Source organism: Apodemus sylvaticus, chromosome 3, assembly GCF_947179515.1.
Source record: "Apodemus sylvaticus chromosome 3, mApoSyl1.1, whole genome shotgun sequence".
Classification (NCBI taxonomy): domain Eukaryota; kingdom Metazoa; phylum Chordata; class Mammalia; order Rodentia; family Muridae; genus Apodemus; species Apodemus sylvaticus.
In genome coordinates this window covers 102,644,351-102,670,765 of record NC_067474.1, presented here as the reverse complement: position 1 = coordinate 102,670,765, position 26,415 = coordinate 102,644,351, and the positions used below count along the sequence as shown (strand labels likewise).

General features: G+C 42.2%; 1 protein-coding gene and 1 pseudogene across 1 annotated transcript in view; one reads left to right on the top strand and one right to left on the bottom strand.

Moving 5' to 3' along the window:
* Nucleotides 1-4,808: 4,808 nt before the first annotated feature.
* Nucleotides 4,809-26,415, bottom strand: part of Mtap (methylthioadenosine phosphorylase) — a 46,220-nt gene continuing 24,613 nt past the window's right edge. The window contains exons 5-8 of the mRNA XM_052176752.1: nt 16,367-16,469; nt 15,379-15,618; nt 11,377-11,499; nt 4,809-8,942 (exon numbers count right to left, since the gene is read on the bottom strand). Of these exons, the coding sequence (XP_052032712.1) occupies nt 8,904-8,942; nt 11,377-11,499; nt 15,379-15,618; nt 16,367-16,469 (505 nt within the window). The 3' untranslated portion in view covers nt 4,809-8,903. The remainder of the gene's footprint in view (nt 8,943-11,376; nt 11,500-15,378; nt 15,619-16,366; nt 16,470-26,415) is intronic.
* On the top strand, nt 5,948-6,061 carry LOC127681989 (uncharacterized; annotated as a pseudogene).

The following is a 26,415-nucleotide window of genomic DNA, read 5'->3' as shown; positions in this document are numbered from 1 at the left end:
CTCAAGAGTGTAGTATCTTTAGCAACAGAATTTTATCATCCATTTCTTCGTAAGAGCATAGGCAATGCCTGTGATGTTTGGGGGTGTAGAGGACTTTACTGGCCAACAACTCCAGGCATATCAGGAGGTATAATTAACACAAAAGATCTTTTGAAAAAAAATCACACGGGAAGTTACTAGTGTAGACTTTTCCTAAAATGTGTACATATAAATTATTTAAGATGGCTGTGATCTCTGAGTTTAAGGCCAGCTTGGTCTATACAGCAAGTTCCATGCCAGCCAGGAATACATAGAGACTGTCTTAAAACAAACAAAACAAAACAAACAAAAAGCGACAATATAATGAAGAGTTTAAATTGAGTTTCCCTATAAGAGTGATAATGCCTCTATTAGGAATTACAAGATAACAGAGGAACATTTTAAAAGACATGTTAAGGATGTAGTAATAAAATGTAGACTTTATGAAACTATGGGTTTTCTTTCAACAAATAAACTTCAAGAATTTAAAGGAAGAATGTAGACTGATAAAAATCACTAAGCACCTGTCTGCTAATTGAAATTTGTCAGATTTAATTAGATATATGGGGTGCTGGGCATTGAATTTAGGGTTTTGGGAATGCTACACAAGCAATATTATCATTGATCTACATGCCCAGTCCTTAAATTGGGTCTTTCTGTTGTTTGTTGTTTTGAGACAGGGTTCTTTCCATATAGTTCAAACTGAACTCAAAATATTGTAGCCTAAGCTGGCTTTGAACTCAAGTCCTGCTTCAGATTTCTGACTGCTGGTATTACAAGAATGTGTCCTTCTTTGGATCTGGCTTCAAATAAACAATGCGTAGAATTGGCATTTATAAAACAAGTGGACTTTTGAATAGCTACCATTTGCTAAGACTGTGGCATTTGTACTCACAGTTCTATGGCAGTGTTACAATGACTAAAATGTATCCTTTAGAAATAGCATTGAAATCCTCAGAGACACAACATATAGAATTTCTCAAATTAATACAGGAAGTACGGAGTAGGTGGGATTATAGGAGAGACAGATTATGAAGTGATAATTTTTGAAATAGGGTGATGAGTTGGCAAGGTGTCTCAGCGTGGCAACCTGAGTTCAATCCCTGGAACTTACACAGTAGAAAGAAAATCCACTCCTGAAAGTTGTCCTGGCTTTTACATGTGCTCCCTGGTGCATGCCTCCCTTCCCCCCCAAACAAACAAATTAATAAATAACAAGTCGGATAATGTATTAGTGTCTCAGTTACTCTTCTATTGCTGTGATAAAACCATGACCAAAAGCAACTTGGGGAGAAAAGGATTTATTTCTTGTTATGACTCCATTACTAAGGGAAGTCACAGCAGGGAGGGAAGTGGAATCCAAGAAGTGCTGCATACTGTCTTGCATCTCTACTTTAGACAATTTACCCAGGGATGGACCATCCACAGTAGTGTGGTGATTTGAATGCCCTTGGTCCAGGGAGTGGCAATTTTAAGAGGTATGGCCTTGTTGGAGTGTGTCACTGTAGAGGTGGGCTCTAAGACCCTTCTCCTAGCTGTCTGGAATCCAGTCTTCTCCTGTTTGCCTTCAGAAAAGGACGTAGAACTCTCAGCTCCTCTAGTGCCATGCCTGCCTGGACTCTGCCATGCTTCCTGCCATGATGATAATGGACTAAGCCTCTGAACCTGTAAGCCAGCCCCAATTAGCTGTTGTCCCAATATAAGTTACCTTGGTCATGGTGTCTTTATAGCAATAAAACCTTAACTAAGACATGTGGGCTGGGCCTTTCCACATCAATCATCAATCAATCAAGAAAATACTTGCCTATAGGCCTGTCCTATGGAGGTATTTCTCAATTGAAGTCTTTCTCTCTTCCCCAATATCTGGGTTTGTGTCAAGTTAATTGGGATTTGCCATAGAACTTTTAAAATTTTTATAAATATCTGAAGTTGACCTTCCGAGTACTGCTTCAGCTTTGGAATCTTGATTTTTATAGGGCCTGAGGTTACAAAGAGGACAATTATAAATACATCATCACATTCAGATGAGAAGCTTTACAGATTGAATTATTCATAAAACTGGGAGTGGCTTGAAAACAGACACACTTTTTTCTTTTTTTCTCCAGATGAAATTAAGTCAAACTTTTTGATTGTTTGTTTTATGTTTTTTTTTTTTTTTAATTCTGGAAGGGGGTTGGGGCAGTGCTACAACAAAATACTTAAACCACTGTCTCTTTTTCAGTTCCTTGTTGAATTTTATGAACTATGAAACTAAAACTGCGGTTTCTTCTCCATGGCTCTTTGATTTAAACAGTCAACTGACAGTGCAACTCTTTTGTTGGCTGCCGGAATTCGTCCATTTGGGCTGTGATAACAAAATACCTTATATGCATAAACATAAACAAAAATGTCTCACTCATAGTTCTGCTTGAGAGGGAAGTCTGAAATCAAATCAAGGTTCATTGTGCGTCATAAAATGAGTTTTTTCTTTTATTTATTTATTTTCTTTTATTTATATATCTTTTTTTTTTTTTTTTTTTTGCTGTGTCCTAACATGGTTGAAGGAGCATGTAAGCTCCTTTGGGGTGTCTAAGGACTTTTGTGACTTAATAACTCTCCACTCCTCAATACTATTTCATGAGGAATAAGCTTCCTACATGTGAATTTTGGAAGGATTACATTCTAATTTTAACAGTTCTTAAGACATAAATGCATGTCACACTGTTGTAAGTGATGTCCAAAGTGGCCTTTACTTCACAGAAACTGGTTTCTCCAAATTATAATAGTGCAAATAGCAGAAAGCAATAAGTAGCTATCAAGATCATTGAATAATATTTATTTATTTATTTATTTATTTATTTATTTATTTATTTATGCCAACTCTAAATCAGAGAGCCTCAGTTTGTTCTTTATGAACACAAGTATATTCTTATTACCCTTTACCCTTTAGTTTGGCTAAGTTGACAAGATACAATTAGAAAAAAAATAGTAATAGGGCTCTAGCAACACTAATCTCCCTCTCATCCCTCTTCAATCTCCCTCTCATCACCTTTCGCTCCATCCTGTAATTCTCTTCCAAACACTGGTTTCTTTCCTCTTTGGGAGCCACTGAGTTTACCCAGAACCATCTGCATAACCATGAGCTTAGAACTATTGACTGTAGCCAGGTTCAAGGAGCTGAAAATAATTGACAGTTGAGTGCTTAATCCTAAACAGAACATTTGTATCACACATCACTATCTCTAAGGCCCAGGGATCATTGGTTAAAAGGGGGAAGAAACATGTAAGAACAGGAAGATAGGGAGGAAGAGAAAGTCCGTGAGATGCTGTGTTCTAGTCAAGGCAGCCATGGTACAGCAGCTATGGCTGCCTGCAATGGACTTACATAAGACTGCCCACCAACAGCCAATTCATGAGAGGTCAATGGGACTCTATGCCTCTCCATTGAAATAGTCTTCGATGGACTCTGGGGTGAAGGACCCACTGAAATATCTACCATAACCTTTTGTCACGAACTAAATGTTACTGAGAGGCAGGCAGACCCTGCACTGCCTCCAGAGTTGTCATCTCTCTTACAACTAGGGCACTATTATCTTTATAATAGTCTGATGCCCAGAAGCCTCATGGTAGGAGAGAACTGATTTATACACTTGTTCTCTGATCTCTGCACACTTGCATACACACTAAATAAATGTAAAGTTGTCATCAGACTTACAACCTGCTGAGCAGCTCTGATCTACAGTAAGGGTTCCTACTCATCCCTTGTCTTCAAATGTGTAAGAGTGATAGAAAAAAAAGTTAGTGCTCATTGTATACTGCACAGGATAGCTTTTGATAGCTGTTGTTTAACAGTTTGCCTTTTTCTCTAGCTTGTTATCCAAAGGGTACCAAACAAAACATCCCCCAAATAAAAACACAAGAGTATTTCTTAAATAATTAACCAATAATTGGCTTATGAGTTAAAAAAAGAAAAAGGACAAGAGTAAGGTTGTGAATTATATGAATTATTATTTAGTGAGAGTTTGAAGGTAGAGACTTTTCCTGTACCAAAGAGATGGACAATCACTATAATGAAGCGTAAAATACATGTAAAGGGCCAGTAAGATGACTCACTGGATAAGGGCTCTTGATTCCATTTCTGACCACCTGAGTCTGATGCCCAGAAGCCTCATGGTAGAAGAACTGATTTATACACTTGTTCTCTGATCTCTGCACACTAAATAAATGTAAAGAATATATATGAATGCATGAATATGTATACAACCACAAATTTTATTCTACTAAGCAACTATGAGGACCCAAGGCAAATATGGCCTCCAGCAAGTAGGGTTTTTCTTTTCTTTTTTTCCGTTTTTTTTTTTTTTTTTTGGATTTTGGTTTTTTCGAGACAGGGTTTCTCTGTGCAGCCCTGGCTGTCCTGGAACTCACTCTGTAGACCAGGCTGGCCTCGAACTCAGAAATCCGTGTTTGCCTCTGCTTCCCAGAGTGCGGGGATTACAGGCGTATGCCAATGCCACCACCTGGCTTTTTCTTTCTTTCTTTCTTTCTTTCTTTCTTTCTTTCTTTCTTTCTTTCTTTCTTTCTTTCTTTCTTTCTTTCTTTCTTTCTTTCTTTCTTTCTTTCTTTCTTCCCTTCCTTTCTTTCTTTCTTTCTTTCTTTTTTTTAAAATGATTTTAAAATATAATTAAAGAATTAAGAACAGCGAGTTTTAAACAACGTAGAACATATCATTTTAAACATCAGTTTAAAGAGGAAGAAAATTTATTGCAGGAAAAATATTATTAGGTATAAAACTCAAATTAGGCAATACATTAACTCATTGATTTTATTGAATAATTAACACATAAGCCATTTTTTCTAGATTTTCCATTTTTCCAGTTTTTTTTTTTTTTTACTATCTAGTTGGGAGACAGACCACGTACATAGCTTTATGTTGTGCATTATGACAAATGGTCCTTGGGTAACAGACTCTAGGTGGCCTGAAAATACCCAGCGTGGATATTTACTTTGGGCTCGCCTAAAGAAGTTCAATGGAACCAGTGATTCCTACTGGAAATGGAAAGATGGCTGAAATATAAATAGGCTGAAACTTCATAGACATGTAAACTTATTTAAGAAGTACAAACAGTACTTCTTCTGTGTTACTCTGTAAAGAATCTGGAGATACTAAATACAACCAATACCAATAAAGACATAACAGTGTAACAATAAAATAAAGTGTTTGGGAAGTATAGAGGATGGGCTGTCAGATAATGAGTGGATTAGATCAAGGGAAAGGTGGTACTGGAGGCGTCAAAATCTGAACTGAACTGAGCAAGAAAACGGAGAATGTTATGCCTAATGCCTGTTGTCAACTCCAGATGAGATAGATCGAGAGTCACCCAGGAGATGAACTCTGGGCCTGCCTGTTTAGGATTATGTTGATGAGGTTTTCTAAAGTGGGAACACCCAACTTGAGTAGACCCAATATGGGTGGTGCCAATTCCCTATGCTGGGATCCTGGGCTGTATAAAAGTGATGTGAGCTGGGCACAAGCAGTCGCCATTTTCCGCTTTTGTCGTAGATGCAGTGTGAGCAGCTGCCTCAAGCCCTGACTGCACTCTTGAACTGTGAAGCAAAATAAACCCATAATTCCTTAAGTTGCTTTTGTCAAGTTATTTTATCACAGCAACGAAGGTATTTTATACACACTAAGGCAAAAACCGAAACAAACAAAAAACTAAGAAAGGATTTTATTTCAAATCATGTCAAAAAAGTTAAGACAATAAAGATTTTTAATGGAGGCTAAGAAATATAGCTCCGTGGTAGTGTTAGCCTGGCATGCACAAGGCTTTGTGTTTGATAAGCTGCACCACATATACACATATTGAAAGGGAGAGAAATGAAGCATATTTGTGTGCTGACATTACCTAATAAAGAGCAAAAAATAGTAAAACCAAAATACAATGGACCTGCCCCTAGAGGCATTGAAGGTGTGGCTGTTGTATATATGTGAGTTAGTAGGTGGCAGAGAGGAGAGGCTTTGTCTGTGCTCAGTGTTCTGACTATTGTGATGGTTTGTATTTGCTTGGCACAGAAAGTGGCATGATTACAAGGTATGGTCCTGTTGGAGTAGCTGTGTCACTGTGGGTGTGGGCTATAAGACCCTAGCTGCCTGGAATTCACTCTTCCACTAGCAGCCTTCAGATGAAGATGTAAAACTCTCATCTCTGCCTGTAGAGATGTTGCCATGCTCCCACCTTGATAATGATGGACTGAACCTCTGAACCTCTAAGCCAGCCCAATTAAATGTTGTCTTTTATAAGACATGTCTTAGTCATGGTGTCTGTTCATAGCCATAAAACTCTAAGACACCTAAACACCCTGAAATAAGCAAGCCTGAGTCCACCACCAATACAGTGCCATGATGCCCCCTGCACAGGGAGCTAAGGGAGATAGCCTGAGATGACCACTAGTCTGGCACTGTGCAGGCCCTGACAGGCCCCCCAGGAGACTGGAAGAACTCCACCTGGGACCATGGGCCCTAAGATGGAGAGAGACCAAAACAGATGATCCACGAGGGTGGCCAGGCAAGGAGAAAGCCCAAGACGACTCAGACAGGGAGCAAGCCTGAGATGACCAGCCTTTTGCTGGCTGTGGCATTGGATAGGCCAGATGGCACAGGGGAGGAGAGCTTGTCCTGGTAGTGTGGGTGCGGGAGGGCTGGTGGGCTGACCAGCTCAGACAGATAACTCTCAGGCCCAGACCAACGCTTTGAATTGGCACACCCCAACATGCACCCCATAGATGAACTGGTAGAATGAAGGGGCTGGTCCTACAAATCCAAAACTCCAGGATCTCCATGACACAGGGCAACAACAGGATATATGAAATGAGTCCCCGTGAAGGTCCAGTATAGTGTAGCAGAAGCCAGAGGCCTTGTACCAGACCAAGAACTCAATGCAACCAACATTTGCAAGCCAAGAAATGTGGACAAAAGAGTATACTGTGGGACACACTGTGAGATACACACTACAGCTTCTGTTAGCAGGGGAGGTTGTAAGGATGGAGAAGGGCAGGTATGAGGGGAGGGGAGGGGAGATGAGATGATTGGTGTGCATATGAAATTGAACCAATTAGAACCAATAAAAAGTTGTTAAAAAAACAAACAATGGATCAAGTGATACCCTTGACTAGGTCTGAGGTCTGGAATCTGTCTAAAGAACAGCCAGACAAATGGTTTAGATAGCGGTTCTCAAAGTGGAGTTTCAATACGAACAGCACGAGCCAAGACCCAATGCAAACGCAGAAGTATAATCTGGTCATTTGAAAAGTCTGAGAACCCATGTTTATTGAAACACTACTCAGAACAGGTACATTATGGAATCAGCCCACACGTCCATCAACAAAGGAATGGATAAGAACATGAAAGGATACAAGATGAGATTTCATTTGTCAGAAAAGAGTGGAATTATGACACCCGATGGGACAGAAGCATCGTGCCGATCCAGACTCAGTGATTATATGCGTATTTCATCCTAATGAAGGAGTGTAAGGAAAAAGGAAAGACAGGGCTAGAAAGGCCACTTAAGAAAATCATTGTCCATGTTGAAGAGAGCAGCATTTTCTAAAGGCAACAGGACAGAAGCCCACTCCACAGTGACTAAGGGGAAAGAACTGTTTATATTGCACTGAATAAAAACAACCAAAAGCCCTGCTCAGGACTCAGGGAGTCTCCATCACTGCTAACAGCCAGCTCTGGACAGCTCTGGAAGCTCTGTAACATGGGCCGGAAGTCACAATTGCACTTACCCGGGGCCTCAACATCAACGCTGCAGCAAATAGTTCATTCATTGCTTACACTCAACAGCTTATTATCTCAAAGTCAATTTCAGACACAAGCACATTTACTTTACAGACCTTTTACAAGAGCTGTAGGGCACCTGTAACAACAATAATTTGAAAACACTTACTTCTGCTTGCTTTTTTTTAAAACAAAAGAAAACACTGCCAACTCTTAAAAAGGAATAACTCTTAAAAAAGGAATAGAAACAAATGGTCATTTAAAAAACACTGGGTACACTGTAATGAGTCACAGTGGTTTAATCAGAGAAGCAGTCTGACTTTGTATTCATTTTAGCATTAAACACCAGCCTTGGCTTTCTCAATTCCAATCTTCTTAGCTGTGTGGTGACCCACGACCTTTCTTAAGCAGAGATATAAGCTTTTCACACAGCACTTTTCTTTATTTCTTTATTTGGGGAAGGGGATTATCTGGCTTACGTATCTTGAATCACATACACAGGACATTTATAATATTGTCATCTTTGCTTCACCACCAAAAGAGTTTCAAAGTTCTCTAAGTTCATTGTAATTTTCACAACTTTATATTTACTTAAAAACAAAAGGTAGAGAAAAGATTGATCATTTCTTTGTGAGAAAACATGATTTTCATTTGATTGCTCCAGAGCCCAAGTATAACGGAAACATGGCACACCTAAATTTTTTTTGATAATCAGGTAGTTTTGATTATTTTACTATGACAGGTAATACCCTTTACACATGGTTCTTTGAATGAATATCTCATAACTTCTTCAAGAGAAACTCTTAGAATACCAGGTGCCAGTTTACAGTCGCACAGTCCCATCTCGAGCTCACTCTGGCTCCTCAGCAGCGTAGGGACAAGGATGTTCTCAGCAGTCTTCCTTGATGTCAGTGTAATAGGGACAATGAGATGGATGTGCTCTCGGACTTTGCTCCCTTGAGTTTCAGCAGGTGCTTTGCTTTTCTCGGATCTCGGCTGAGTCACTAACAGTGTCTTTCTTTCCAGGCAAAGGCATGAAGGCTACGGATCTTTTCCATTTTTGTTTAAGCAAAATCCCCCAAAGACTAGCAGTAGAAAGTCTTCTTGTGTCAGCCATGCTGTTTTAATGTCTTGGTGGTAAAACAGAAAACTGGGCCATGTTCTGAAAGGAAGAAAGGAAGCAGAGATGACAGGGGCTTACAGGCAGCAGATAGCATAACGACCCTAACACATCTCTGAAAAGCAATAGCAGCAGCAGCAGCAGCAGCAGCAGCAGCAATATGACTTAAAAAAGTAAAAACAAAAGAAAACAACCCTTGAGATGCTGTGGATTATAGGAAGGATTCATGGGACACATATTTATCAAAACTCTTCAGATACTTCCCATGTTAGCCAAAATTTAAAAACCACTAATTAGGGCAGGCAAAATGGCTCATGGGGTAAAGGTACTTGGTACTGGGACCCATATGGTAGAAAGAGAATCAAATCCTACATGCTGCCCTCTAACTTTCACACACTCACCATGGCATGTATGTCTACACACACACACACACACACACACACACAGAGAGAGAGAGAGAGAGAGAGAGAGAGAGAGAGAGAGAGAGAGAGAGAATTAAAATATAGCTAAGGAAAACCATTATCCATATGTGGGACCTTAGGAGCAACTTTGATTTCTCGTTTGTCCTTCCCTTCTGTGACAACTGTGCTTAGTAGTGCTCACCTCAGGGGACTGTTGTGAGAGTCACACATGTCCCTCCACAGTCTCCCAGCAGCTTAATTATCATCCACTCCACCTCTACCCCTTATCTTGTATCTCTGTAAAGGCACTGAAGCTTTAATGTGCCTCGATCAGCAACACAATGGGATCTTCACCATGCCAGGGGACTGTCCTATGTTTTGTTTCTGGAAACAAGATCTCACTATATCACCCCAGCTGACCTGAAATTCACTCTGCAGACCAGGCTGACCCTGGTCAGAGATCTACCTTGCTCTGTCTCTCAAATGCTGGCATTAGAGGCATGTCCTACCCCAGCCTGCAGCTGGGTACTGTTCTGACCTGGAACTTGACACAGTGGGCTGATTGGTGTTTGTGGAATGAACTAGTGAGTGAATGAATGATACACATTTCACTAGATACAGTTTGGTGCCGAGATGATTCAGAGTAAAAATTATTAGTCCCATGTTCCTTATTATTCTAGAGCAGAGGTCACGGTACTCAAGTTTGTCTAAAATCTTCAACCTTTAGCTTTTTTATTCCATTTGAAATCTGATGAATGCTACAATAAATAATCCACTTTAAAGTGAGTATTTATATGACCACACAACATCAGCTTCAAAAAGATCACTGATTTGTACCACCTCAGCATGTCTTTTAAGGAACTGACTTGGAATGTGAAACTTGGTGAGCGGAAAGACCAGAGTTGGCAACTGGATCATCCTATCTGAAGAGTCTGAAACTGACTTGAAAAGGCCACAGTGAGTCATGGTTCCCGCAAACGAACTTCTGAGTGGCCCGAGTACATCTGTTTGAAACTGTTTCCTTCAATCCACTGTTTTGTAATTGGTAGATTTTTATCTCCTCTCTGCCCCTCCACCCCAGAATTAGAATAATCACAAGGTCCTTTTGCACCTTAGCTGCAACAGAACCCTTCATGGGAGAAAAATTAAGCACTCATTAAGCAAACATTTATCTCCTAGGTATCCGGCACTGAAACCAGTGTGGGTGTCTCCTCTCAGGGAAGACATTGTATTACAACATTCCTGGCCTCCCCAGTCCTACAGGCTGAGACCCGTGGTCACAGTGGTGTGCTGCCTAGCTCACAAGAGCTACTCTCCATCTTGGGATCTCTACGTTGGCTGTGCTGTGGACATTCCATGCAAGACAGAAAACACTATTAATCATTTACTACCTCACAATGGCTTCACTTCGCTAAACTTGTGGCTCATTCCTCTGGGATGAGGCGCTAATTCAGGTAGGGGTAGCTTCTATCAACCTGTGCCATCCTCTCAGTGACTGTCAAAGGATCCAGGAACACAGATAAGCTCTAGGACACCTGGAGGTACTTCAGGTACAAGTAAAAGCTAAGGGGAATTGACAGTGAGGCTCCTTACTTGCTCCAGTGACTCAGGTCTCAGAACGGCCATTAAAAATGCTACTATCTAAGCTTACAGTTTAAACACTAGAGTTGAGATTCTACCAATCTACAACCTGTCATTTACCCATCATTAATAATTGTCTGAATTTTATGTAATATTGGCCTAAAGCAGATATTTCCTTCCCCTTTGTGACTGACATATTGATATTCTGGCTATAAGGGCCTGCCTACAGCCTGCATCAGTCTGCCAAAGAAGAAAAAGTCGTGCATTCGGGAAGCACACAGAGGAAACTCATCAGCCTTCTGAACCAAGATGTAAGGACAGCTCTAGGATGATGTAAAGAATCTGAGGCACTAGATAACAAAAAAGCTTGTTTGGGAAAAAAAAAAAAGGCAGCTTGCACAAAATGTACATGGAGATGGACCAAACTGAAAGTGAAAGACAGACTATAATTAAAAGTCACAGAACAGTCTGCTTACAGATGTAGGGACACTTACTTTTAGGTTACGGAGAGTCTCTGACCATTCCATTGAGCCTATTTGCGGTATAGTAGTGAGGAGTAAACTTTTGGCTTTATTGGCATTCTCTTTCATGGTCTTTAAAACCCCGTCCACTGACACCTGGAGAGAGAACACAGAATTTTATTAGTATAAACTACTTTTCACAGAACACTTACCGGTGTCCATGTCTTGCTCTGGTGTGAGATGTCTGTCTCCCTTACAAATTCATCTTAAGGAATTCTGTTCTCTCTGAGGGTGTCAGGAAGCTGGTATATCAGGAGTTGATTAATTAGGTCAGGTCAGCACTGCTGATAAGAACGAGGCCTGGTATTACAGTGTGCTCCCTCACTGCTGTGGTTTGAATGAGAATGGCCCCAGAGGTTCATCTGTTTGACTGTTTGGTCCCCAGCTGGTGGAATTGTTTGGGAAGGATTAGGAGATATAATCTGGCTGAAGGAGGGGCGCCATTGCCAAAGGGACTGAGGTCACTCTACTGCTTCAGCCCCATGCCTAACTGCCTGCTCATATAGACCCTGCTCTCTGAACTGTGAGCCTCTAATAAACTCCTTCTTATAAGGTGTCTTGGTCATCCCTTATTACAGAAATTTAAAAGTAATTAAGACACGAATTATACGTCATATGAGGTTTAGTGAAGATATGACCGAAATGGGGTCTCATTAGACACACAGCCAGTCAGTGAGTCTTGATCTTAAGAGTTTTCAACCCCTTGAACTATAAAACCAAGGCCTTCTTTTTTGGTGTAGAAGCTACTTTAATGGGATTTTCTCATAGCTACCTGAACAGACTAAAACAAACCTGTGCTGTAAATCTGTTTACTCCAAATTTAATACCCCGAGCCCAAACACTGCTCTTCATCTTAGGGTAAAGGCCTTAAAGTAGTCCAATGTTATTTCTAAAATGCCCAAGAAAATATCGCAGATGTCAACCAGCAATAGCAGCTGCCGCCACCACCACACTTCCTGGTCCATAGAAGAGTGAATTCTGGCTAATTTGCTACTCCTTTATTATATGAAGCAGTCCCTCACTGTGCAACATAAGCTGCTTTCAAACTTGTGATTCCTGCTTCTGCGCCCCAAATGCTGCTGTTTGGGTGTGTGCCAACTGTACTTGGCATCTTAAGTTCCTGTACAAGACAAAAAAAATCACTTCTAGGGCTGGGGATATAGCTCCAGGGCAGAATGCTTACTTACTCAGCATTAATCGGGCGCTAAACTGAATCTTCAGAAACTGGTGTATATATTTGTGTGTATGTGTGTGTGTGTGCATGCACATGGGAGTCACTTATAACATGCATGTTATTTATGATATTATATTTAACTAGGAACTAGAAATTTGCTTGAGCATATTAAGTAATTAAAACATAATTTTAATCTAATTACTTAGCTACCTCCTGCAATGTTACTGGATTAAAATTATGGAGGTCCAGATGAAACCTGACTGGGCATGAAGATTGAAGAGAGTGGTTGGGCTCGTATGCACCCATGCTATTATCTACCTTTGTGTATGAATGAACTGGTTCACGGGGGAAAGTTGGCCACCAGGCCCAGCTCCTTGCCCTGCTTTATCCTGCTTAGGAGACAGCTAAGATCCAAGGACACGATGATTACATCTGTGTCACCTCATCCAGATGGCGTGACAAACACCAAGACACGGTGAGGAAGTACTAGCGCCATAGCAGCGGGAGCTCGGCTACATGCAAAGGTGCAATTTAAGCTGAGGTATCACAGCAGGCGTTTATGGCAGCCAGAGACTCACCTTATTTATTTTTACTCATGTCCATATACTCTCCCTATTGACTCTGAACTTTGTTTCTGTTGCTGGGTTCCACTCACAATGCCCTTCCTACTGATCTGTGACTCACAGCAACAACCGAACCCTCACTTCAAGGTCAAGCTCAAACCTCCAAGGTTTGCTTTTTTGCACACCTACTCCATGGAATCACTGGTGATAGGATCCCATGAGTCAGCACTCTCCCAAGATCCCACGAGTCAGCACTCTCCTAAGATCCCAAGAGTCAGCACTCTCCTAAGATCCCATGAGTCAGCACTCTCCTAAGATCCCATGAGTCAGCACTCTCCTAAGATCCCATGAGTCAGCACTGTCCTAAGATCCCATGAGTCAGCACTGTCCTAAGATCCCATGAGTCAGCACTCTCCTAAGATCCCATGAGTCAGCACTGTCCTAAGATCCCACGAGTCAGCACTCTCCAAACCACTTGCTGTGGTCCAACTCTTATATGAACACTTTCCCCACGGGCAGTGACATTCTGAGAGATTGTTGATTCTTTAGGGGGCAGGATGTAGCTGACAAAAGTCAGCCAGTTGGGGTTATACCCAGGCCTGGAGTTCTGACCATTTCCTGTTTCCTGCTCCTGCACAGCGTGGACAGTCCTACCTCTCTTTCATGACTTGGATCTTCAATGTTCACCACAGGCTCATAGCGTGTTCCTTAGCCAGTGGAACCTTTAGGACAGTGGTTCTCAACCTTCCTAACATTTTGAAGCTTTAGTACACAGTTCCTTTTGTTGTGGAAATGCCAACCATGAAATTAATTCCATTGCCACTTCATAACTGTAATGCTACCACTATGCATTGTAATGCAAGTATGTTTTCAATGGTCTAGGCAACTTCAGTGAAATGGTCCTTTGAACTCCCAAAGGGGTTGTGACCCACGGATTAGAACCAGTACTAGGCGGTTGGGCTTGATGGTTGTTGCAGTAACTGGGGCAATGGCCTTGGAAGTTTACTGCCCCATTTTTTGTTCAATCTAGCTCTCCTTGCTTCCTGGTTGAGACACAGGAGCTGCTATGGTGGCTTTCAAACAATCTGTTCTATCCAGTATTTTGGTTACAATGGCTAACACACACACACACACACACACACACACACACGCATACACATGCACATGCACACACACGCACAAGACAGAGCCATTCCTCTGTTCCATGTCCTGGCTTCATTTCAAAGAAAACAAATTAAATAACTTGTTGACTGTCATAAGGAAACTGAGGTGAGTTTAGGCCACTCTAGGGCCTTGTCATCTTGTCATGTCAGGCTGTAATTTGTTTAAAGCACAACGACACAAATGGCTGTCTGAGTGGATGCCATGTTTATGCGTGTCTTTCTTGTGGCATTTAACATTACTGTCTTTATGCCTTCCCACTGACAGAACCTAGCCATCTGCTTTCCAGCACCCATATGGCATAACAAGCCTCTGCTCCCTCTGTAGAGGAGGCATCTAGCTGTCTGCTCGACACTGAGCAGAAAATCCGAATGGAAGCAATGTGCTGCCAGGACGAGACAGGAACTAATGTTTCTCATTAATTGAAAACAGCTTCTCTTGATCACAAAGCTGGGAGGTGCTCTTAAGCTGCCAGACCAGATACAGTTGGCCTCAAAACTCTCCTATAAATAAATACACAGCAACACCCTACTACCAGCTGTAGTAAGGATAAAGCAATAATACATTTACTAAAACCAAAGGATCGGGATTAATTTGTGTTGCAAGTTGCACATGGGTGGCCAGATGACATGACTAGGTGATGCTGTGTTATATAGAACTGACTGGTGAAATAGGCGCTGGGACAGTGGCCACAGTATGATGAACAGGATAGGGATTCAGGCTTCTTACTAGGCATTCTTTCTCCATGAAAATGAACATAAATAGCAACAGCACAAGGAAATCATACACAAAGTACATCTCTCTCTTTAAAGGCAGGCCTCAATGATTCTCAATACATCTACGTGTCTACCATGTAGTGCCTGCACTGTTGATTCTCCAATAAGCACTCCCAGACCCTCTGTGGAAGATCTTATATTCCAATAGGAACTACAGAAAATATCCAACAAAGCCTAATGAAAACCTAAAATGAATGTACAAAGGCCGGGAGACAAATGCAAAGAAAACCAATGAGACATTAGACCTTCTCTTGATGACTGATGCCCACACCTCATGTGATCAGAAGGGACTCCCACTTACTGCTTCTTCATGCTCCTTCCAACAATCATAATCGGTTGCCATCGCAATGCTTGCATAACAAATTCCAGCCTCCTTAGCCAGTACGACCTCTGGAACAGTGGTCATATTGACAACATCTGCACCCCATGTACGGAATATAAAGCTTTCTGCCCTGGAGCTGAAACGAGGCCCCTCAATTGTGACTATCGTCCCCTTTGAATGGCACCGAAGTCCAAGCTTCTTAGCTGTTTCTATGAGGACCTGGAAAAGGAAGAGCACAAATCACACAGACAGCCCAAGATTTTTATCTTTCTACTTTAGCAAACTACCTAGAGTAGACTTTGCTGTCACATCCTTAGGGAACCTAGATCACTGAAAGAGGCCATCACACCCTGTATTCACACATTCAGGTCCACTGCAGGCAGAGCTCATAGCTTTAAGAGCAAACACACCAGGCTTTGGTTTATGCACTTGAATTCCATTCACTGTTTAGAACTTAGGAAGGCTATGTTGGGGCTTCAATCTGGACTGAGGTCTTAACCATTCACACTCGCTCAGCTAAGGTATCTGGTCTGGCCCAGTGCCATTTCCCAGAGTGCAGCTGTCCAGTCACTGCTTTTTCACATGGACTCTGTAGCCTTTGGAAGAAAGTCTTTTTTTTTTTTTTTTAATAGATTGCCGCCCCTCCAAAGACATATGGCCAAACAAGAATGGCTTTCCTGATCTTTTCTGCCCAGAGATCAACTTATCTGGGCTTCCTTACTGCAAGGTTTTTAGAAACATTAGTTGCATCAGAAACAGTTCTGAGGCTGGCTCAGCAGGTGAAATGATTCTGCTTAAAATAACTAATAAAGGAGATATTCTTAGCCATGGGAAACAGTGTATCATGAAACCAACTGCTTTCTAAAACCAAAGCTGAGGGATGAAGAGGGATACCTACTCAGCCAACTGGTTTACCTGCAGATAGCATTCCAAGCTCTTTGATATACCTATAAGGGAGACTACTAACCTCTCTTGTTTTGGGGCAAAACGGTTCAGCCATTGGGATATGGCACACTCCTCTGGCACTGCAATGACTCCCATCATAGAAGGTCTGGGGCCTTAGGGATGTCCTAGAAAGAGAAAGGGGTGAGGTTTTTACTACTCTTAAAATACCGTCTCTGTCTTCTGAAGTATTGAGGTCACTTTTGATCCAACAGCTGTAGAAAAATGAAGGTAACTGTCACAGAGCATCTTCAGGTTTGAACTGGACTCTTCTAGCTCTGGGCTGATTGTAACAGGCTCCTGACCAGGAATGAAAGTGTACCCATGGAGACTGTTAAGTCACGACCTTGGGGAGGGTAGGTAATGACCAATCAAAGTCAATCTGAAACATTTTACCATGACATATACAGAAGAGTAGGCTCAGTGTGCCATTTCTCAGACTCACACTAACTAGTTCCCCAAAACTGTATAGACTCATTTTATTTGTTAAGTTTTTCCTAATTGTACATTGTATGAATTGAATCAGACTATATCCAGGTCTCCCTAAAATCTAAAAAAACAAGCAAAAAAAAAAAATCAAACACTCCCCCTCCCCCAAACCCAACTTTTTAAACAACTGCTTTGTCCTTACCCACATTTGACTGATGTCTTTAAAGTAAAAATAACTGCTGCCTTGCCGGGCGGTGGTGGCGCACGCCTGTAATCCCAGCACTCTGGGAGGCAGAGGCAGGCGGATTTCTTGGTCTACAGTGTGAGTTCCAGGACAGCCAGGGCTACAGAGAAACCCTGTTTCGGAAAAAAAACCAAATTAAAAAAAACCCATAAAACCAAACCAAACCAAACCAAACCAAACCAAACCAAACCAAACCAAACCAAACCAAACCAAACCAAACCAACCTGCTGCCTCAATCTTAGTCACATTTTTCCATGTCATCCTGTAAGTCAGCTAGACTGGCCTGCTCTACTGGTAATCTGTCTCTTGTTCAGCTTGTTTTTACCTGCTTTAACTAGTTCTCATGGTTTTTATTTCAAGTAGTTTTGTTTTTCGTTTTTCGTTTTTCTTTTCTTTTCTTTTTTTGTTTTTGGAGACAGGGTTTTTCTGTGTAGCCCTGGCTGTCCTGGAACTCAGAAATCCACCTGTCTCGTTTTTTTTTTTGTTTTTCTAAATTCTGTTTTTGGAATCCATAAAGCTAAATGAACTCACTGCCAGTTCACTCAGCTTCTCCTTGGACACTTTCAGGAAAGACTATCAACTAGGTTTTGTCTGTATTGATTTTTCTAAAATTGAACTACTGAGTAACTCAGGGAAAACCCCTACCCCGCCTTTTCCTGCTGAGGGGAGATGAGGCAAGAATGGGACACAGGAAAGCTGAAAGCAGAAAATCTGGTGTAGAGTGGGAGTGGGGCAGAATGGAAAATTCCTTTTGCTGGTTCTATTTACACAGCTGGCATAATTTGGTACTGTTCCAAATTAACTATTCCTTGGCTGGGTCATACCTAGTGACTCTACTTGGCATGAAAGTCATCTCTTTTTGAGATGAAGTAGCCCCACTGCTGTAGAGGAAAGCAAGCTCTAAGATTCTTGACTCTTGTTCATAGGACTCAAGGAGACGTCAGAGCTTACCCCAAGGCATCCAGCTGAGGTGGAAGAACGGGTCACATGACAGCTCTAGCCTAGATCAACAGGGTTTTCCCTGGAAGACTGACCAACAGAAGAATGCCTTGTTATCACCTCCAGATCTGCCTGGTTTTAGTTTTGATGAGTCAAGTTGTAGCAGTGTCCCCAACTTGCCACTAGGATTATAAAGCAAGGACACTGAAACTTCCTGTGGCTATTGCAACAGGCTCCATGTAAGAATATCTTAAGGACATGGCTACTGCTCCTCTGTCTCCCACATCTCTGCCTGTGAGAAACATCACATCTCACTATGTTCCTTTATACTTGTCGACTGGTCTTAATTCCTTCCTTTAAATGGAACAATTTACAATTTTCTTTCTTCTAGTTCTTTAAGACAGGGTTTCTCTGTGTATCCTTGAACTCACTCTATAGACCAGGCTCACCTTGAACTCAAGAGCTGGGAGTTAAGGGGTATACCACCACAGTTCGGCTTGGCATTTTTCTTATTAAATGAAGGTATTTAATTACAAGTTACATAGTTATAGCAAATTCTGTATGTTTCATTCTCCCATTTTCTAATAAAACATAGTATTCTCTGGGCCTGGAGTCATATGACTTTGATTCTAGTACTCAGAAGGCAGAGGCAGGTAGATCTCCATGAGTTCAAGTCAGTCTGGTCTACATAGTAAGACTCTAACTCAAAAAAAATCAAGTAAAAGAATATACACAAATAATCAGAGTGCTCATCCCTTCATTTATAGAAGTGATAAGAGAAGTCAGCCAATCAAGGCACCCTGGTAACATAGTAGAGGCACCTGAAAGTCAGCTATAGGTTGAGGACCCAGAAAACTCGTACCCCAGGAAAGAGAGGAAGAGTAGCATCAAAATCAATGCCTTTCTCCTCCAGGAAGGCACACCCACTTGTGGCAGCTGCCCCAGTAACTCAAGTGTCACTGTGCTCAGTGAAATGGTTAATGATCAAAAGCTAAACTGCTATAAATAGAATATACCCATACATGAATCATAACTGAGGAACTGTCCACACTAGATGAATTCCGACAGAGCAAGGGGTTTACAACCACATCTGAGAAGGGTCAAGGCAACCCCAAAGGGAATCCTAAAGCAAATGTGAGTCATCTGCGGAGGAGTACCTGACTTCTTCTGAGACTGTCAGAGAGACTGCATCCTCTCCAACTCAGTACAAAGCCTAGAACAATCTTGCAGATGCAGTTTTGCAAGAGAGGCTGCTAACAAAGCCAGAAAGGTCACCTTCCAATCTCAACCACACCAGCCCATCTAGGTTAGGTTAACAATTATAGTTCAACTGTGTAGTTCTATTGTTGTTGAGTGATATGGGCCAGAGATATAATTCATCCTTTTGTTTCAATTAAAAACCAACATACCAACCAACCAACCAACCAACCAACCAACCAACCAACCAACCAAATGTGTCTTGTACAAAGTCTTCAACACCCCAAACTCTATATACATTTAAAACAAAATCCTCACAGCACCATGTAAGGCTTGCACAACCCTTAGATTTCTATGTTGAAATCCTTTCCCTTAAGGTCAAACATCAGGAAACTAAGATCAGGTCATGCGTAGCAGACACACAGCATCCTCATGACTGGTTTTAGAGGTCCTTACTAAAGAGGATCAAGGGAAGCAAGTCCTTCTCTCTCTCTCTCTTTTTTTTTTGGTATAGAATAGAGTTTATTCAGAATAGGGTATGGGAGTTAGTGGTAGAGAGAGAGAGAGAGGTAGAGAGAGAGAGAGAGAGAGAGAATAGAGAGAGTGGAGGCCGGCCATGACGACGTGGAGGGGGGAAGAGCCCCAGGGGCAGAGAGGTGAGAGAGTGTGGGAGAGTAGAGAGCAAAGAGCAGGCCTTCTCTTTTTACTACAGCAAGGTGATGCCAAGAACGTTAGCTCTTCTCAGACACCAGATCCACCGGCATCTTTTCTGGATCTTCTCAGCCTTATGAGAAATTTCTGTTGTTTAGCACTTATACACTATTTTGTTATAGCAGCTGAAATAGACTAGAATACCCACTTTCACCCTTGCTTAAAAATGGTGCTTAAAAGTGGCTGCCCCTCAGTATATCAGATGCAGTTGCATCTCAGTGTTACATTTGGATTATGCCTACCCCATGAGATAACTACAGGTTTATCCCCAGAACCTATGATTACTTTACTTTACCTGGCAGAGGGGAGCAAAGTTAGCAGATGGTTAGTATGAAGCTGACTTCAAACAGATAATTCTGAATTAATTATGCAGGAACATCATCATTACAAGAATCATTAAATGTGAAAGAGGGTAGGAGATGTGTAGATGTCAGAGTGATAAGAACTTTATCCTTTAGTGCCAGCTCTGGATGGATGTGGGCCAAAGCCAAGGAGTACAGGGCACAAAGGGACAGGAAATGGACTCCATCTTAAGCACCACCCCTTGAGTAATATGGCCTTGCTAACAGCTTTAAAAAAAGGGCCCAGTGAGACCCATGCTAAAGTACTAACCAAATAATACCAAGATAAAAAATTTATGGTTAGCCCCCAAGTTTGTAAATAATTTGTTATATCATCAACAGGGTGTGGATACACTTGTTTTAGTTTGATATATGATCAAATCGGTCATGGCTTTTATAACAGTAAAGAACTACTGCTGAAGGTCTGTTTCTTCTTCTAAAGTAAAGAGGTTAATTAAGCATGGATTTCAGGGAATGACTGTCAGGCTGTTTACTACTCACTGTCTGCTTGCTTCTGGGAAAGTCACTCTGATCTCTGCGCCTCAGCCTCAGATCTTCTTATTTTTAAAAGTGGGGGCAGGAGGGACAAAACCACTTACCCCATATGGGCTAAGCAAGGGTGGAATGAAATAATGTAATATAAGGGGCTGGACTGGCCATCGCTGCACACAGAGCATCCGCTTCTGTAGTCTCTTCCATCAACATGGGAGTTTGGCATTTTTGATGGGCCATAAATCATGCACACCTCTGAAACTGCTTGAGGCTGTCAAGCAGGGGTAGATGCTCTCCTAGCTTCCTTTCTGTTGCTGTGACAAAAGACTGACAAAAAGCAACTTAAGAAAGGGTTTTAGTTCACAATTCCAGGCTACAGTCCATCTCTGTGGGGAAGTTATAGTGAGAGAAGCTTGAGAAAGGTGGTCATATCACATCCATCACATCCACATAATACAGCAGAGACTCCTCTCCTATGACTCAGGAGCCCTGCCTAGAGAATGGGTGCTGCCCACAATTGACTAGCTCTCCTGACATTAGTTAATAATCAAGACAACCACACAGACACATCCACCTGGCCTTAATAATTCCTCCTTGAGACTCTCTAGATGATTCTAAATTGTGTTAAGGTGGCAGTTAAAACTGACCAGCTCAGGCACTAAAATAAAAATGTAACACACAAACAAAATATCTCTTTGAAAGAATGAAGGAGACATATATGCTCACGCTGCCAAGAGAAATGAGTTCAAGGTACTCTGAGAGACACCACTGGGCTCTTTCAGACACAGCACAGCAGAAAACCCAACCACTAGGCTGCTTCTTAGGTAGAGGCCTTTGAAATAGCTTGAAAGTGCTAGTCAATACTCTCCCTTGAAGAAATGTGAAGCTAAAAATGCACTGGAGAGAAACACTTGTCCAGGAAACAAAATCATCACAACTTCTGAGGTAGTTTCCAAATGTGGCCTGTCTCTAGCAAGCGCTGGCACGAGTGTGGAAGAGCCAGTCAACTACCCTCAAGGGGACATGGCGTTGCTCACAAGGATGGCTTCTGGGGAAGATTCTCCCAGCTCATTAGTGTCAGTTCAATCTCAGGAGGACTCCCAACTGTTTAACAATCGTGGCATCGACAACAACGGAAAAAGAAAGAAAGAAAGAAAGAAAGAAAGAAAGAAAGAAAGAAAGAAAGAAAGAAAGAAAGAAAGAAAGAAAGAAAGAAAGAAAGAAAAAAAGAAAGAAAGAAGAAAGGGAGAGAGAGAAGGAGAGAGAGGATGGAGGAGGAAGAGAGAGAAAGAAATAGAAAGAGAGAATGAGAATATGAACGAACCTTATGGATGTTTAAACCTCAGTAATGAGATTGTTCAATGAAGAGGGTTCCATTATTCCTCCATATAGTCTGTTATGGGATCTTGCTAATAGTACACCAGTCAACATAAGAACAAACATTCTTTGTTCTTGGGAGTGGGGTGGGGGTGAAGAGATGGTTCAGCTGTTAAGAGCATTGTTGGTTGCAGAAGACCAGAGTTTGCTTCCTAGCACCCACATGCTAGCTCACAACCACCTACAACTCTAGTTCCAAGGGATCCAACACATTCTTCTGACCACTGAGGGCATCAGACCCACACAGATGCAGTGCACACATATACATACAGGCAAAGTTCATGCCCATAAAATACAATAAATAATTCTTTAAAAAAATCTTTACACCCTCCCCAATACAAAAATAACAATCACAAAAATCTTAACTCTGGTGGGGGGTAGCAGGAACAAATCTGACATCATTCCCTTAAGGGTTAGGATTTTAACACAAAATCTGAGGGTGATAAAAGACTTCAGACATCAGCAATGAGGCCTTGATCAAGACTCTGAAAGAGACAGTGATAGAACCTCAGTCTGCATCTGTAAAAGGGAACAATAACATTTACTAATGCTGTTATTGGTTCCTAAGTGTCCCAACTTGTTCCAGGTCAAAGTAAGTGATTTTACCTGTTTACCCAGGAAACAATAGCCACACATAGGTATACTATATGCAGGAAAAGTACCACTGTGTGCTTTTATGCTTAGGGTTGCAAGCTGTAAATGGGAAAAAGTTGCCTGGAAAGGCTTTAGCATTTTAAATTCCACCAATGAGTCAGATGACCCTTTTAAAATGTCCATCTTGAACAGCATATATGTAAAAAATCGCCAGGTCCTAAGAGCAGAATGTGACATTTTCTTCCACTCCTGAGTTATTCACAGGTAAATTGTCTTCCTGACCATCCAACATAATCATTCATATTCCTTTGGAAAGAGAGAAACAAGCAAAAAATACGAACTTATGGAAGAAATCATTACTAGAAAAGCGGCAAGAGTTAATGAAGCACATAGCCATCCACAAGTTGGAACAATTCGCACGAAATTACAGGAAGGGCTGAGTCAATCTCTGAGAATAGCTAAGCAGAACGTTATTTCCGATGGTTAAACTTCTGCTTTCCAATGCCCCAGAGTAGGTAGTCCCCAGGCATCACCTGTGGCTGTCTCTTGGTTTAACGTCTTACTTACAGGAAGCTATAGAAAGCAGCTGTCAGGCGGAAAGGGAGAGTATTGTCCCGAAGGCTTGAGCATGTGCCTATAACAAGATGCTGCCATGCAGACTCGGAGACAGAAGAGGGACAGATGGTTCCAGCAGGGTTCACTGAGGGCCAGCAGAGTTACAAATGAGCAAGAGCCAGGAGACAGTTACAAAATCTGAGCCATCTCACTGGGGTAGGAGAGCTGGAAGCACGTGGATGGGGGAGGGGCTGAGGGACAGGCTTGCGTCACCTGAGTTTGGGTCCACTTGCTAGTATGTGATAGCATCTCTGTACCAACGTCCCTCAAGCGTTAGCGGGAGGATGATCACAGAGTGCTAGCCCGCCATTAACTGACGATGGCACTCAGTTCCACAGCTAAGTTGTTCCAACGGGAATATGGTAACGCTCTGAAGAACTAAAAGGAAACTAGAGCAAAATCCAGAGCAAAATCTAAGGCGAAACTACTTCTTGGGGGTTGATGACTTTGCTAGATACGAAAGGAGAACTCAGACACAAGTTATGGATGGAAAGGAGGGCAGAGGCACGTAGTGAGTGTGTGCCCAGTAGTATCTGCTTCCTTATTACACTGAAGAAGATGTTCTCAGCAGAGTGAGGAGACACACAAGAAGCCGTAGGAGCAGGACGGTCCTGTCTGCACTTGCCTCTGAGAGGAGTGGGGCGGAGCAATGCAAAGGCCCCTGGGAAATTCTTCATCATGAGTCTCCGTGCCTTCCTCTAGTTTCAGACACAGGGCTGTCACTATGTAATCCGGGCATCCAGAACTGTCTCCAAACAAAATCCCTGCCCTGGACTCCTTGGGGGGTGAGATCCCAGGTGCAAGTCATCACGTTCAGGAGTCTGTTCCTAATTGTTAGAACCTACACGTACTCAAGATGAAGGGAGACCTGTGCGGACACCAGAGCACACCCCAACAAGACTACAGCCTTATACAATGACATCACCGGGGAAGCCCAAGGCAGGGTTGTGGCTCTAGAAGGGTGAAATAAATAGGCATAATCTATCAGCCCAAGTATTTACTGTGGGACTTTCCTGATGAGTCAGAGCACAGCGCAAGAGCAAACCCAGGCCTCTCCTATTCTTCCTGCAAGAGGACAGACAAGCTGGGGGAAAAAACTAAAAACCAAAATGCCTGAGAATCCAATGCCCCCAGAACTCTTACACTGACAGATAAGGATACTGAAGGACCAGCTGCTTCACCTGATATTTTGAGTCACAGAAGTTACTCTGCTTCTATGAATTTTGTTTTAAGCGTAAAATAAGGACCTACACCCATGATTTCTACATATATCCTTTCTTCCTGTCCAATCAATGACTTCAGTGATATAGCAAGAAGAAAGGATATATGGAGAAATTGCTGGAAGTCCTTGTCCCTGGGCCCTCAATCTTTTGAATGGCATGACTGTATTACATTTCTTTTACCCAGACAACAGGATCTGAAATAGTATCTGTACTGGCGGGTTTTGTGTCTCAACTTGACACAAATTAGAGTCATCAGAGAGAAAGGGGACTCAATTGAGAAAATGAATCCATGGGATCCAGTTGTAAGCCAGTTTATCCCCTCACTAATTGAGGGGAGAACCCAGTCCATGGCAGATGGCCCAATCCCTGGGCACGTGGCTCTGGGTTCTGTAAGAAGGCAGGCTGAGCAAGCCATGGGGAGCCAGCCAGTAAGCAGCACTCCTCCATGATCCCACCATCAGTTTCTGCCTCCAGGTTGCAGCCCTGCAACCTGGACTTGAATGGACTTGTCCCTATTTCCTCCAAAGATAAATTATGATCTGGATGTGTAATCTAAACAACTTTTCCCTCCATGACCTGCCTTTCATGGTGTTCTCACTGTAGCAATAGGAACCCTAACAAAGACAGTATTTAACAGAAAAATGGAGGGACCAAGTGTGCCCAGGACCATAGGAAGAGACAATAGAGTGTCTCAGCATTGGAGAGAAGCCAGCAGAGTCCTTCAGGAGAAGGCACCTTAAGCAACACTCTACATCTAACCCTTAAAAAGTAAATATAAGCTACAAAGCTAATAAGCAATGGGAGAAAGGCTAAGCAATCTGAACAACTATGCTTCTAAATTTGTCTAAGCCTCTTCTTAGAATCTGGCCTGTTTACACCAAGGCCCTTGCCACACTGCAGCAGGGCGGGGGCATCTATCCCAAGTGTCTGACTCCATGAGATACCTCATCACTGATCCTGTGTGGTTCAGAGGCCACTGCATCTTCAAAAATATTTGTGAAAAGAACTGTTACCATTTGGTACAGAAGTAACGGAAGACCCCCTTAGCACACAACTGGGGGTTCATGCCCTTGCTGCTTAAACTGTCAGCAGCCAAGTGACACTGAAGATCAGGAGATGCTGGGATCAAAGCACACAAGAAGTTCAAGGAAGAAGCACCATGTAAAAGTCCAATTGGAGCCCAGGGAACAGTTGAGCTATCTTTATCTACACAGCAAAGCCATAGTCAGGATGGAAGCTACATTGACTCCTGTGTGTCAGCTGCTCACCCCCACAGGTGGCAGGATGAAAGAGAAACGTACCCACCCACAGGAATGTAGTGTGTAGGACCGTGTTATTGGAAGATTATAAGAACTGGCAAGGCCTCTTCCTGTAACTGGCCAGAGGTGACCTGTGAGGATGGCTCGATATTCTCTTGACACAAGAAAATCCCACAAAATGCCAATCAAGAGTTTCAAACCTTCGTGTTCAGTTTAAGAACATCGGTCAAGTTGCCCAGGACAGCAAGGGTATGCATAGCCACAAAGCCACCAAGAATCCGAAGGATGTCACTTTAAAGAAGCAATGTGTGCCATTCTGGAAAAAGTGCTCAATTTTTGCTGCACATGCTTAAAAATGTAGAAAGTAATGCTGAACGAAGGGTTTGGATATAGATCGTCTAGTGATTGAACACATCCAGGTGAACAAGGAACCTAACGAACCTCCAGAGCTCGTGGCCGGATTAACCTACACATGAGCTCCCTTGCCACACTGAGAAGGAACAGACTGTTCCAAAGCCAGAAGAAAAAGAAATCTGAGAAGAACCGAAGAAGCAAAAACTCGGGAACAAATTCAGCATAAAATAAATGCAGATAAAGTAAAGGTCAAACAATCAAACAAAAAACAAACAAACAAAAAACAAGTAGAAAGAACT